This window comes from Rana temporaria, chromosome 8 (genome assembly GCF_905171775.1).
Source record: "Rana temporaria chromosome 8, aRanTem1.1, whole genome shotgun sequence".
In the NCBI taxonomy this organism is placed as follows: domain Eukaryota; kingdom Metazoa; phylum Chordata; class Amphibia; order Anura; family Ranidae; genus Rana; species Rana temporaria.
In genome coordinates this window covers 175,133,689-175,149,102 of record NC_053496.1, presented here as the reverse complement: position 1 = coordinate 175,149,102, position 15,414 = coordinate 175,133,689, and the positions used below count along the sequence as shown (strand labels likewise).

Here is a 15,414-nt window from a genome sequence, read left to right as displayed (position 1 = left end):
TTGTTCCCTAAAAAAGATGTGTAATTACTGTATACCATATAAAAGAACTGTTGCTGTACCTCAATGGAACTTCATGTTCCCAACAAATGAGGAGGGGATACTGTACACCATATGAAAGGTCCATCTCCATTCCTCAATATAATGTCATGTTCCCAACAAATGAGGAGGAGATACTGAGATTGCAGGCTTGGCTGGCTTAAATCAGGTTTGGTCTCCACCCAAAGACTGGCCACATTAATCACCTTGCAGGTGGACAGACAGACATGGAAAAGGCCATATGAAAGGTCCATCTCCATTCCTCAATATAACGTCATGTTCTCAACAAATGAGGAGGAGATACTGTACACCATATGAAAGGTCCATCTCCATTCCTCAATATAAAGTCATGTTCCCAACAAATGAGGAGAAGATACTGTACACCATATGAGAGGTCCATCTCCATTCCTCAATATAACGTCATGTTCCCAACAAATGAGGAGGTGATACTGTACACCATATGAAAGGTCCATCTCCATTCCTCAATATAACGTCATGTTCCAACAACAGGGTCTGATATGTTTTCATATTTTGGTGTTGTAATTGTACCCTTTTTTATGTTCGAACTATGCAACTGTTGACTGCTAGACCAAAATACATTATTAAAAAAAATGTTTTTCCATCAGATGGATGTGATGTGAGGAATTCCTCGGAGAGACATCTTCTATTATCTGCTGATTGTAAGTCAGAAGATAATGTCGTCACACAGGATCCTCCAGGAGAAAATCCAAATACACAAAATATACATCACAGACCTTCCTGTCCGGAGACATCAATGGATCCCTCTGATCGGGGGGAATCTTCTCATCAATCACATACTATGATTACAAATGTCTATTTAAAATCTTACACTGCAGATAGATCAACAGATCCTTCTAATCCCGAGGAATTTTCCTCACCCCATGAAGGAGCTCACCTAGGTGACAATCTATTCTCATATTTAGAGTGTGGGAAATCTTTCACTGAAAACAAACACCTTCTCAAACACCAGAGTATTCACACAGGTGAGCTTCTTTATTTATGCTCAGAGTGCGGGAGATGTTTTACTGACAAAGGAAAGCTTCTTGTACACCAGAGAATTCACACGGGTGAGCGTCCTTATTCATGTACGGAGTGCGGGAAATGTTTTTCTCGGAAAGGAGACTTTGTTAGACACCAGAGAATTCACAGGGGTGAGCGTCCTTATTCATGTGCAGTCTGCGGAAAATCTTTCACTAAGAAAGATCACCTTACTAGACACCAGAGAACTCACACGGGTGAGCGTCCTTATTCATGTTCAGAATGCGGGAAATTGTTCACTTATAGATCTCAACTTGTTAAACACCAGGTACTTCACACAGGTGAGCACCCTTATTCGTGTACAGAGTGCGGGAAATGTTTTTATCAGAAAGGAGACTTTATTAGACACCAGAGAATTCACACGGGTGAGCAACCTTATTCATGTACAGAGTGCGGGAAATCTTTTTATCAGAAAGGAGACTTTATTAGACACCAGAGAATTCACACGGGTGAGCAACCTTATTCATGTACAGAGTGCGGGAAATGTTTTTCTCGGCAAGGAGACTTTGTTAGACACCAGAGAATTCACACAGGTGAGCGTCCTTATTCATGTTTAGTCTGCGGAAAATCTTTCACTAAAAAGGATAACCTTGTTAGACACCAGAGAATTCACACGGGTGAGCGTCCTTATTCATGTTCACACTGTGGGAAATTGTTCACTTATAGATCTCAACTTGTTAAACACCAGATAATTCACACAGGTGAGCACATTTATTCATGTACAGAGTGCGCAAAATGTTTTTCTCAGAAAGAAGACTTTGTTAGACACCAGAAAATTCACAAAGGTGAGCGCCCTTATTCATGTACAGAGTGCGGGAAAGGATTTTCTCGGAAAGGAGACTTTGTTAGACACCAGAGAATTCACACGGGTGAGCGTCCTTATTCATGTTCAGTCTGCGGAAAATCTTTCACTAAAAAAGATCACCTTACTAGACACCAGAGAACTCACACGGGCGAGCGTCCTTATTCATGTTCAGAGTGCGGGAAATTGTTCCCTTATAGATCTCAACTTGTTAAACACCAGAAAATTCACACAGGTGAGCACCCTTATTCATGTACAGTGTGCGGGAAATGTTTTTCTCAGAAAGAAAACTTAGTTAGACACCAGAGAATTCACACAGGTGAGCGTCCTTATTCATGTTCAGACTGCGGGAAATTCTTTACTAAGAAAGATCACCTTGTTAGACACCAGAGAACTCACACGGGTGATCGTCATGATTATATACAAAGTGCGGAAAATCTTTCACGGAGCTAAAGCTACTTCTTACAAACCAAAGTCATTATGGATTCAATGTTGACTTCAGCATCCATCAGTCTTTTATGCTTTAACCACTTATGGACCAGCCGCCGTCGTTTAACATCGGTACTTTGATGTGGAATACCGTTGTTATGGCAGCAGATAGGTGCCATAACCTTGGTATCCTCTTAAATGTCAGGCGGTCCGATTTCAGATGAAAGGATTTGCCGCAAAATCACTTTTATCAGCAGCGGGAGAGGTTCCCCCCGCCGTGCTTCGGTCATCTCCTCCGCTTACTGGAGCCGTCAGTAGTGGCGGAGACGATCGGTCCTCTCCCCTCACAAGGCCTGGAGTGAGGGAAAGATGGCCCCCACTCGGCTCCATAACATTGGATGACGGAAGCAACGTCAAATGTCACTTCTGCCCAATGGTCTTAAAGGGGAATTTTTTTTATGAACTTTTTTTTATTTATTTATTAAATTTAAGTATAAATGTAAGAGGTCTTTTTTGACCCCCGATCTCACATTAAAGAGGTCCTGTCATGCTTTTTTTCTATTACAAGGGAATAAAAGAAAGCAATAAAAGTGACCCAAATGTTTTATTTATTTTTTAAAAGGACAGTGTAATAATAATAAATAAAATAAATAAGAAAATACAAATTTAAACCCCCCTGTCCCGCCGAGTTCGCACGCATACATATGTCGCGCCCGCATATTAAAACAGTGTTCAAACCACACATGCGAGAGATCGCCGTGATTGTTAGAGTCAGAGACCTCCTCTATAACTCAAAACTGGTAACCTGTAGAAATTTTTAAACGTCGCCAATGGATATTTTTTTAAGTGCCAAAGTTTGTCTCCATTCCATGAGCGGGCGCAATTTTGAAGCGTGACATGTTGGGTATCAATTTACTTGGCGTAATATCATCATTCACGATATAAAAAAAAAAAAAATGGGCTAACTTTTCTGCTGTCTTATTTTTTGATTTAAAAAGTGTATTTTTTCCAAAAAAAACTGTGCTTGTATGACCGCTGCGCAAATACGGTGTGACATAAAATATTGCAACGACCGCCATTTTATTCTCTAGGGTGTGTGAAAAAAATAAATATAATGTTTTGCTTAAGTGGTTAAACTACCGTCATGTGTGTTTAGTCTTTGTATGAATAAAACAGCTTTGGTTTTAGTGGATCTTTTCTGTAGCATTTTGTTCTATATTTTGGTCAGTGTTGGTCGATAAGTCAGGGTTTGGTTTTTGACTGGTATACATCAACAATACATGGTGCAAAAACATGTATTGTTGTGACATTACTTGTGACAATTGTAGTAACACATGGGTAAGATTTAAGCAATGGCAGCAATACTCGGGCAATAAAATGCAGGAGCTACAGATCAGTGTATTCAGACGGCCCCACCTGAAATTATTTACCAAATATGGCATTACCCACGTTTAGTCAATAACATCACCCAGGATGCCCATTGGCTTGTTTACAATTTGAATAAAGACAGTAGACAAGCAGGATCCTTGGTTGCTAGGATGCTGTCAGCTGCCTTCACCCTACCAACCAAAGATGCTTGAGGCACACGCACCAGAGAGTTGTCATTTAGTGGTAGTAGTAATACTGTCCCCAAATAAATGACTTCTGCTGCTGCTCCAAGAGGTTTGGACAGGCGAACATGGCCAAATCTGGCCATTTACTTCATCCGCTCCACAAACAAACTGGAATCTCATCCCGCGCCCTAATCAATATAATCAAAGAATGAGTATCATGTGTAGCTTTAGTGCTTATGTGTTGGTCCACAAAATGGCCAGGTACCGGTCCCAAAAGAGCTTGTTCTCACTCCATGAGACGCCATCAATATAAAGTGAAGCCATACACTGATGATATCACCCAGAAAGTCTTAAATTTAGCCAAGCTGGCTTCCTAAGACAGCCCCAGCCTGTTGGCCATGTCTCTGACACATTTCACCCTAATCATATGAATAAGCCCAAAACGGGGAGTTTCTTCTAGCCCCTGAAATGCATCGACTGTTTTTTTAGTGTACACCAATAAATTATTTTGGACTGCCTCATCATTTGGTCTGGCGCTCCTTCTATTGGTACATTTTTGTTCTGTGGTTACCCAACAGGTTACCAGAAGAGGGTAGCTTTGTCTTTTGTGAGCATCCTAACCTGAGCCAGTGAGCTTTGTATGAACTTGCATCGAAGTTCTAGAGCCCCTTGGATGTTTTTTGGACCCCTGCCCCATTACAGCCACATACACAAAATTCCCGCCACACATAGTAGCTGTCAGGGGAATATAGTAGACCAGTACTGTGTGACTGCACAGAGGAGGCCAACAATGTATGTAGTGAAATTAAAAGGTGTTTATTACAAACAAGTGAAGACAACCAGTGCGCAACAAATAGTATATACAATCAAGGGGAAATACTGTATTCGTAAACAAAGCCAGGCCGAGGTCATACACAGGGGAAGTCAGCAGATGGGGTGAGGATGGGAACACAACGGAGCAGGGAGCGGATGGATGGACAGGCTGCGGGGCAGGAATCCAAGGGGAAACAGGAACCAAGGTAATCAGGCAAAAGGAAGGATGGGTCCAGGATTGGCTCAGGATAGGGATCAGAATCAGGCTCCAGATAGCAGGGTCAGGATAACAGGCTCAGGTCCGGGAGGTAGAACGATACCAGGCGAGGTATGCTTGAACTCGCCGGGTATTTGTAGAGGTGTGAAGTAATAGAGTTTAGGTCACACCTGAGCACAGTAAAAGGCCGCCTGCTCCACACTGCCGGCGTCCATCCGCTGGTGGAGACCAGTACTGCGTCCCAAGGGTGATATAACACCAGCAGGGAAAAGTTCTCCCGACAGTTTGGAACTGTCAGGAGACACCTGCTGGTGAGACGCAGTACTGCAAGCCAGGTAACAAATAGCACCAGTGGATGGAACCTTTCCTGACAGTAGCTGTATGTGTGTCTATGCCCCCCACTCCACTCCAATACAGTCACATATAGAGCCCCTGTCTACTTACAATGTATAGAGAATACCAGGAGCAGATTGTTTTTCTCTCAGCAGCATTGTAGATACACAGTATTGGAGGTTTCTCTACTGAGTGGAAAACAGGAAGTGATATCACATGCAGACAGGAAGTTCCAAGTTGTGAGGACGTATAGAGGAGACATTGCTGGAACTGGCAGCAGAGAAGGTAATAAGATATTTTATATTTACACCCAGTAACCCCCCGTCATGTTTGTCCTCTTCCTTCATAGTCACTGTGATGTCTTTTATCTCCAGCATATACTACATAGAGGGATATAAAAATGTGATTATGATATTATTTAACCTTTACCACATTTCCTGTGACAGAAAAAAGAACCAATTCCACCATCATTTCTGTCACCAACGTAAAACAAAATGGAGAACTCATGAATAAGCCGAGGAGAGCCAGACACCCCACAGCCCACCCCTCAGAGTTCCTGCTTCACACCTTTTCCACTGCCATTGGCTGCACTGCCTCCACAACAACCAATCACAGGACAGGATCACAGTCGCTGGGCAGAATCTACTCTCCATAGAGACTCTCCTCAGAACTCACCACTGAGATTGAGTGATGTGAAGGGAGTGTAGCCAATCACAGGAAGAGGAAGGGATAACAGTCACTGTGCAAATCCTACTCTCCACAGAGACTCACCTCAGATCCTCTCCAATGAGATTGTCTGCACTTCCTTCACAAGAACCAAATTACGGGGCGGGATCACAGTCACCACAGATACTCGCCTCAAAGCTCACCACAGTCACACACTATTATTATTATCCATTTATAGGTATATAGCTATGACATATACCACAATGCTGTACAGAGAACGCTGAGCCAGTCACATCAGGTGTCAGTTTTATTTTTTATTAGTAATGCCAGCGATCACCGACTTATAGTGGGACTGCGATATTGCAGCGGACACTCTGACACTGCCACTTTTTGGGGACCAGTGACACTAATACAGCGATCAGTGCTAAAAACATACAGTGCCTTGAAAATGTATTCATACCCCTGGACATTTTACACATTTTGTCATGTTACAACGAAAAACATAAATGTATTTTATGTGATAGACCAACACAAAGCAGCACATAATTGTGAAGTGGAAGGAAAATGATAAATGGTTTTCAATTTTTTTACAAATAAATATCTGAAAACTGTGGCGTGCATTTGCACTCAGACCTCGTTACTCTGATACCCCTAACTAAAATCGAGTGAAACCAATTGCCTTCTGAAGTCACCTAATTAGTAAATAGAGTCCACCTGTGTGTCATTTAATCTCAGTATAAAATACAGCTGTTCTGCGAAGCCCTCAGGCCTAGTACACACGAGAGGATTTATCCGCAGATACGGTCCACCGGACCGTATCCGCGGATAAATCCTCTCAAGGATTTCCACGGATTTGGATCCGATGGAGTGTACTCACCATCGGATCGAAATCCGCGCCGAAATCCCCTCGCGATGACGTGTCGCGCCGTCGCCGTGATGATGACGCGGCGACGAGCGCGACGCTGTCATAAAAGGAATTCCACGCATGCGTCGAATCATTACGACGCATGCGGGGGATCCCTTTGGACGGATCGATCCGGTGAGTCTGTACAGACCACCGGATCGATCCGCGGGAGCCAATTCAAGCGGATAGATTTGTAGACATGTCTACAAATTTTTATCTGCTGGAATTGGGAAATTTCCACGGATAAATATCCGCAGGAATGTACACACCATAGAATCTATCCGCTGAAACCGATCCGCTGAGATTTTTCAGCGGATGGATTCTATCGTGTGTACGGGGCCTCAGAGGTTTGTTAGAGAACCTTAGTGAACAAACACCAAGGAACACACCAGACAGGCCAGGGATAAAGTTGTGGAGAAGTATAAAGCAGGGTCAGGTTATAAAAAAAAATACCAAGCTTTGAACATCTCACGGAGCTCTGTTCAATCCATCATCGGAAAACTGAAAGAGTATGGAACAACTACAAACCTACCAAGACATGGCCGTCCAAATAAACTCACAGGCAGGGCAAGGAGAGCATTCATCAGAGAAGCAGCCAAGAGGCCCATGGTAACTGGAGGAGCTTCAGAGATCCACAGCTCAGGTGGGAGAATCTGTCCACAGGACAACTATTAGTCACAAACTCCACAAATCAGGCCTTTATGGAAGAGTGGGAAGAAGAGAGACATTGCTGAAAGAAAGGCATAGGAATTCCTTTTTGCAGTTTGCGAGATGCCATGTGGGGGGCACAGCAAAGTGGAAGAAGGTGCTCTGGTCAGATGACACCAAAATACAACTTTTTGGCTTAAAAGCAAACCGCTATGTATGGCAGAAAACTAACACTGCACATCACCCTGAACAAACCATAACAACCGTGAAACATGGTGGTGGCAGCTTTTCTTCAGCAGGAATACAGAAGCTAGTCAGAATTGATAGGAAAATGGATTGAGACAAATACAGGGCAATCTTAGAAGAAAACCTTTTAGAGTCTGCAAAAGACTTGAGACCGAGGCAGAGGTTCACCTAGCAGGACAATGACCTTAAACATACAGCCAGAGCTACAATGCAATGGTTTAGATCAAAGCATATTCATGTGTTAGAATGGCCCAGTCAAAGTCCAGACCTAAATCCAATTGAGAATCTGTGACAAGACTTAAAGATTGCTCATCACAGACGCTCTCCATCCAATCTGACAGAGCTTGAGCTAATTTGCAAAGAGGAATGGGCAAAAATGTCCCTCTCTAGATGTGCAAAGCTGTTAGAGAAATCCCCAAAAAGACTTGCAGCTGTAATTGCAGTGAAAAGGTGGTTCTACAATATTGACTTAGGGGGGGCTGAATACAAATGTACCCCACACTTGTCACAGATTTGGTTGTAAAAAAATATTGAAAACCATTTATCATTTTACTTCCACTTCACAATTGTGCCACTTTGTGTATGTCTATCACATAAAATACATTTACGTTTTTGATTGTAACATGACAAAAATGTGGAACGGGGTATGAACACTTTCTTTTTCAAGGCACCGTACACTGTAACTGTACTAATGACACTGGCTGGGAAGGGGTTAAAAATCATGGGCGATTAATGGGTTAATTGATTGCCTGGCCAGTGTTTTACTACACTGTGTAAGCTGCTTTTACTAGGGGAAGAGATGGAATTTATTCCCTGCTTTGCAAAGACATAAATTCCATCTCTTCCATTCTTCCCGTTCTGGCTCTCTACCTAACGAGAGATGGTATTCTGCATACAGTGGTTATTTGAGTTACTGTTGCCTTTCTATCATCTCAGACCAGTCTGCCCATTCTCCTCTGACACCAACAAGGCATTTTCCTCCACACAATTTGCCGCTCGGACCATTCTCTGTAATCCCTAGAGATGGTTGTTCCTGAAAATCCCAGTAGAGCAGCAGTTTTTGAAATGCTCATAACAGCCCGTCTGGCACCAAAAACCATGCCACGCTCAAAGCCACTTAAATCCCCTTTCTTCCCAATTCGGATGCTCACCTTGAACTTTAGCAAGTAGCCTTCACCACATCTAGATGCCTAAATGCATTGATAGCAATTTGTGTTACCAAGCAATCGAACAGGTGTACCTAAAAAGTGGCCGGTAAATGTAGATTACGTTTATTCAAGTAAGGGCACCCAAGGGAGAAGAAGACCTTAAAATGAGAGCATTTAAGTTACAGTATACCGAATACTGGGTGTGGTATAATAGAGTCTGAGCTTACTTGTGTATACACCACACATGTATGTCGTATTCCTTCTACTCACAAAATTACAGTGGAGTAAATGAGGGCCTTACAGACACATAAACACACAATGCAAGGGAGTAAAACAAATCCATCATGAATGCTGCTGCCAGACTCATCCACCTTACTCCTCTCTACCAATCCCTCCATTGACTTCCGCTCACCGAAACAAATTAAATTCAAAATATTAACAACTTACAAAGCCATCCACAACTCTGCCCCCAGCTACATCACTAAGCTAGTCTCAAAATACAAACCTACTCATTCTCTTCATTCCTCCCAAGACCTCCTGCTCTATAGCTCCATCGTCACCTCCTCTCATGCTCCTCACCAGGACTTTTCCCAAGCCTCTCCTTTCCTATCGAACTCCCTACCTTAATCCATAGCTCCCAACTGTCCCTGATTTTGAGGGACTGTCCCTGATTTGGAACAATGTCCCTCTGTTCCTCATTCCTCCTCTATTGTCCCTCATTTTGGTCTGTTCTATATAGTTGTATATAAAATGCACTATTTATCTTTTAAAAAGTGTCTCTCAGTGCTAAACCTTTCATCCAATTTCTAAATGGCTGCATTTGTAAATATAAAAAGTCAATACAAGGGGAATATTAGTGGTAAAAAAAGAACTTGCGGGTTCAACCATTGATTTTTTTTATACAATTCTCCATTAAGGGGGGTGTGGCAGGGATGTGTCCTATGCCTACATACTTTTGCTAATAGGTGTCCCTCATTCCCATTTGAGAAAGTTGGGAGGTATGTCAATCTGTCTGACTGTCTCCTACTCTGTTTGCTTTTAGACAATCCATGAAAACCCTCCTCTTCAGGAGAAGCCTTTTCTGCCCCCACCTAACAACTGTACTTTTATTTTTCTCCATTAGCTCATCCCCCACAGCTATTACCTTTTATATCATTTGATAATAATTTTACAGAAAAACACGGCAAGTAAGGAATTAACATACTTAATTTTTCTGTGCTTTTATCTGCAATTTTTAACCACTTGACAACTGGGCACTTAAACACCCTTAATAACCAGACCAATTTTCAGCTTTTGGTGCTCTCACGTTTTGAATGACAATAACTCAGTCATACAACATTGTAACCAAATGAAATTTTTGTCCTTTTTTTCCCACAAATAGAGCTTTCTTTTGGTGGTATTTGATCACCTCTGCGTTTTTTTTTTTTTTTGCTATTAATGAAAAAAGAACGAAAATTTTGTAAAAAAATGAATTTTTCTTCATTTCTATCATATCATTTTGTAAAAAAGTAATTTTTCCTCATACATTTGGCCTAAAATGCATACTGCTACATATTTTTGGTAAAAAAAAAATAAAAATTTGGATATTATTTAGTCTGGGTGAAAGTTATAGGGTCTACAAGCTATGGTACCAATTTCTGAAAATTGAACAATTTGATCACACCTGAAGTACTGACAGCTTCTCTCATTTCTTGAGACCCTAACAAGCCAATAAAGTACAAATACCCCCCAAATGACCCCTTTTTGGAAAGTAGACATTCCAAGGTAGTTAGTAAGAGTCATAGTTCGTTTTTTGAAGTTGTCATTTGTTCCCACAATTCTTTGCAAAATTAAGATTTTTTTTTTTTTCATACCAATATTGTCATTATAACAGGTTATTTCTCTCACATGGCATGTATATTCCACAAATGACACCCCAAAATATATTCTGCTGCTCCTCCTGAGTATGGCGATACCACATGTGTGAGACTTTTACACAGCGTGGCCACATACAGAGGCCCAACACCGAAGTAGCAACTTCAAGCATTCTAGGAGCATAAATTACACATCTAATCTCTCAACCACCTATTACACTTTTGAAGGCCCTGGAGCACCAGGACAATGGAAACGCCCACAAAGTGACCCCATTTTGGAAAGCTAACACCCCAACGTATAATCTATGAGGCATAATGAGTCTTTTGAACAGTTCATTTTTTTCCAGATGTTCTTGGAAAATGTGGAAAAAAATAAAAACGCATTTTTTTTTACAGAAAGTTGTCAATTTATAGGATATTTCCAACACATAGCATGTACATAGAAAAAATTACACCCCAAAATTTATTCTGCTGCTCCTCCTGAGTATGGCGATACCACATGTGTGAGACTTTTACACAGCGTGGCCACATACAGAGGCCCAACATCCAAGAAGCACCATCAGGTGTTCTAGGGACATAAATTACACATCCAATTTCCTTACAATCTATCACATTTTTGAAGGGCCTTCATATTTCTAACACAGCATGTACATACCAAGAATTACACCCTATAATACATTCTGCTGAGTAATGGGTAAAAAAAAAAGAAGATTACCTGTGGTTTTAGTAGTGCAATTGTCCACAGAAGGAGAGCCCCGATCCAGGCAGCAGGCAGGGACGTGGTCACTGGTCAGCGACAGTGAATGGAATTGTCCAGGCAGCAGGCAGCAGGCAGGAATATTGTCCATAGTCAGGCAAAATATTCGTCCTGGTAGGAACATGGTCCAAGTAGCGGGCCATGGGTAGGGGAATGGGGACAGGGGTAGAGGCTTCTCCCACCCAAATCTCTTTGAAGCCTCCGGGCAACCAGACCCTAATCTGGGAATGAGAAAACTAAAAAATTAGTTTTTTCATCCAGAAAAACAATTCTGGAGCCCCTCACATATGTGAGACCCCTGTGTTCCCACTAGTATAGCAGGGTAAAAGATCAATCCAAGGGGCAGGCAAAAAACGTGGTCAAACAGTCCAGGGTCAGTTCCAGAACAGGTAGATGTAGGTACAGTTTAGGGTTAGGCAAAAGAGTGGTCGTTTAACAAGCCAGGGTCAGTTCCAGAGAAGGCAGAGGTATGTTTAGGGTAAGGCAAAAGAGTGGTCGTATAACAGGCCATGGTCGATTCCGGAGAAGGCAGAAGTATGTTTAGGGTTAGGCAAAAGAGTGGTCGTATAACAGGCCATGGTCGGTTCCGGAGAAGGCAGAGGTATGAGTGCAGTGGCATAAGGGGTGTGGGGGGAAATTACAGGAAATTAGAATTGCGTTTACCATACGTCCCTAATAATGAAGAAACGTATGGTAACGGCGGAAACATGTTCCAATACAGAGGCCTGGTTGGGAAGGACAATCGGGACAGTAATACACAGTGTCTTTTCGAATTCCTCTTCTGGAGCACACCCGGCACCTCTTCTGATTTCTGTGGCCTGTTTCAGGGGAGGGGGTTTTCTCAGGAAAGTGACGCTCGTGGAGTCTGCTCACAGAATCAGAGCGAATATTTTCCGGTGGGTTTTCAGGGTACAAAAGGGCGGTGATGACTTCTTCTTGATAGTCCAGATATGATACAGGGTTCTCTGATGACTTTTTGTAGATTACATAGGAGTTATAAAAGGCCAAACTAAAAAAATAAATGGACACTTTCTTGTACCAGTGGCGGGATTTTCTTGTGGGCAGGTAGGGTTCTATCATCTGGTCATTGAAGTCCACTCCCCCCATGAACAAATTATAGTCATAGATGCACTTTGGTTTTTGGATTGGGCCGGTTCTTTTGGGGACTTCCACGCAGGTGTCGTCGTGGATTGATGTAAGCATGTGGACGTTCCGTTTGTCCCTCCACCTGACAGCCAATATCTCCTGGTTCCTCAATGCTGCAGACTCCCCTCGTCTGAGCTTTTGATCCACCAGTTTTTGCGGGAAGCCTTTCCTGTTGGGTCTTATTGTGCCACATGCTGGGGTATTCCGGAGGTAAAGACAGCGAAACAGGGGCAAGCTGGTGTAGAAATTATCCACATAAAGGTGGTATCCCTTTCCAAAGAGTGGATACATCAGATTCCAGACCACTTTTCCGCTGACTCCCATATACTCTGGACATTCAGGGGGATGCAGTTGGGAGTCCTTCCCTTCATACACCATGAATGAGTAGTGGTACCCTGTGGCTCTGTCGCAAAGCTTGTACATTTTGACCCCATATCGGGCCCTTTTGCTGGGGATGAACTGCTTGATGCCCAGCCTGCCTGAGAATTTGACAAGGGACTCGTCCACAGATATGTTCTGTTCAGAGGTATATAATTGGGGAAATCGTTGAGCGAAAAAATTTAGAAGTGGCCTAATTTTATATAGCTTGTCAAAAGCAGGGTCATTTCGGGGAGGGCACTGGGCGTTATCGTTAAAGTGGAGGAACCGCATAATTATTAAATATCGGGATCTTGGCATAAGGGAGGAGAAGAGTGGCATGTGGTGAATGGGTTTGGTGGACCAGTAGGAGTACAATTGTTTTTTTTTTGAAAGTGCCATAGTAAAGGTTAGGCCTAAGAAAAATTTAAATTCGTCCACGGTTAGTTCTCTCCACTCAAAGGGGCGGGCATATCTGGAACCAGGGTTACTTCTTATGTACTGTTGTGCGTAGAGATTGCACTGGGCCACAATGAAGGATAGCAAATCTTCGGTGAAAAGTAAATTAAAAAAATTAAGCATTGAAAAGTTTTCGGTGTTCACCTGGACACCTGGCTGGGCAGTGAAAGGGGGGATATTTGCTGCTCCGGAATTAGGGGGAAGCCACAGGGGGTTTTGAAGGCCATAGGGAAGGCTGGCATGGCCCCTTTGTTGCAGTGGCACAGCACTTGAGGCGGACGGCACAGCGCTTGAGGCGGACGGCACAGCGCTTGAGGCGGACGGCACATCGCTTGAGGCGGACGGCACATCGCTTGAGGCGGACGGCACATCGCTTGAGGTGGACGGCCCTGCGCGTCTGGGAGTAGGCCGCTTCTCCACGCCAGCACCCCTTCTTTTCCTGGGCCCACGTTCCTCTTCAGATTCTGAATCCGACCCACTGTCTATAACGGGTTCATAGGCCGAATCCGAATCGGACAGAGACTCCTCGCTGCTCTCATCGCTCATGGCAAGTAGAAGATGTACGGCCTGCTCACCGGTAAAGAATTTTTTTGCCATACTGGTGGCTGGTGAGGCTGTACTGCAGAGCACTGTGGTGGCACTGATGGACACAGGTGGGCACTTATGTGCACTGTAGTGGCACGGGTGTGGCTCTGGTGGGCACAGGTGGCTCTGGTGGGCACAGGTGGCTCTGGTGGGCATAGGTGGCTCTGGTGGGCACAGGTGGCTCTGGTGGGGCTCTGGTGTGCACTGATTAGCAGAAGGCGGCACTTATGTGCACTGTACTGGCACGGGTGTGGCTCTGGTGGGCACAGGTGGCTCTGGTGGGCACAGGTGGCTCTGGTGGGCACAGGTGGCTCTGGTGGGCACAGGTGGCTCTGGTGGCTCTGGTGGGGCTCTGGTGTGCACTGATTAGCAGAAGGCGGCACTTATGTGCACTGTAGTGGCACGGGTGTGGCTCTGGTGGGCACAGGTGGCTCTGGTGGGCACAGGTGGCTCTGGTGGGCACAGGTGGCACTGGTGGGCACAGGTGGCCCTGGTGGCACTGGTGGCCGCAGGCGGCACTGGTGGGCGCAGGCGGCACTGGTGGGCACAGGCGGCACTGGTACGGCACTGTTTTGGCACTGGTATAGGACTGTTGTGGCTCTGGTGGCACTGGTGCGGCTCTGGTGACACTGGTGCGGCTCCGGTGACACTGGTGCGGCTCTGGTGTGGCACAGGTGGCACAGATGTGGCACTACTGGGCACAGATGTGGCACTATGGACACAGATGTGGCACTGATGTGGCACTTTAGGCACAGATGTGGCACTGATGTGGCACTATGGGCACAGATTTGGCACTGATGTGGCAATATGGGCACAGATTTGGCAGTATGGGGCAATATGGGCACAGATTTGGCACTATGGGGCACTGGTATGGCTTGTAAAACTCACAGTTTATCTCCTCTTCTCTCTCGCTGATACTGTGTGAGGAGAGGAGAGGAGATAAACTTTCCCTGACCTTCTTGTGTTTACATTGTGATCGCACCGTCATTGGACGGCGCGATCACATGGAAAAAGACCACTGTTACTGGTCAATTTCCCTGATCTGTGTAGCGCCGGGTCTCATAGACCCGGCGCGCACAGAATCTTCTGTGTGCGCGCCCGAGGCGGCGCGCATTGCTGCTTCTGCAGGGCGCCGTTAAATAACGGCAACCCCCAGTTAAGCAACCACCTTGCCGCCGTTATATGACGGCGGCTGGTGGTTAAGTGGTTAAGGATGGTTATAGGATCTGGTGGTTTTTATTTTTTTAAACCATTGCAGTGTTATCTAATAATCAAATAATTAAAATAGAAGAGACTCCCCTCTTTAATGACAATACTGTTAAGGTGAAGATCTTTTCTAATTATATCTAGTGGAACAAAATGACAATTAATGATGCAATGCAGAGAAATAAAAGCATGATCAT

The 15,414-nt window shown here is 44.1% G+C and overlaps 1 protein-coding gene across 7 annotated transcripts in view; it reads left to right on the top strand.

Moving 5' to 3' along the window:
• LOC120909503 (gastrula zinc finger protein XlCGF57.1-like) overlaps nucleotides 1-2,759 on the top strand; it is an 86,606-nt gene extending 83,847 nt beyond the window's left edge. For all 7 annotated transcript variants that reach the window (XM_040321273.1, XM_040321274.1, XM_040321276.1 and 4 more), the window contains one exon: nucleotides 663-2,759. In XM_040321273.1, coding sequence (XP_040177207.1) covers nucleotides 663-2,350 — 1,688 coding nt within the window. In that variant the 3' untranslated portion in view covers nucleotides 2,351-2,759. The remainder of the gene's footprint in view (nucleotides 1-662) is intronic.
• Nucleotides 2,760-15,414: the final 12,655 nt, after the last annotated feature.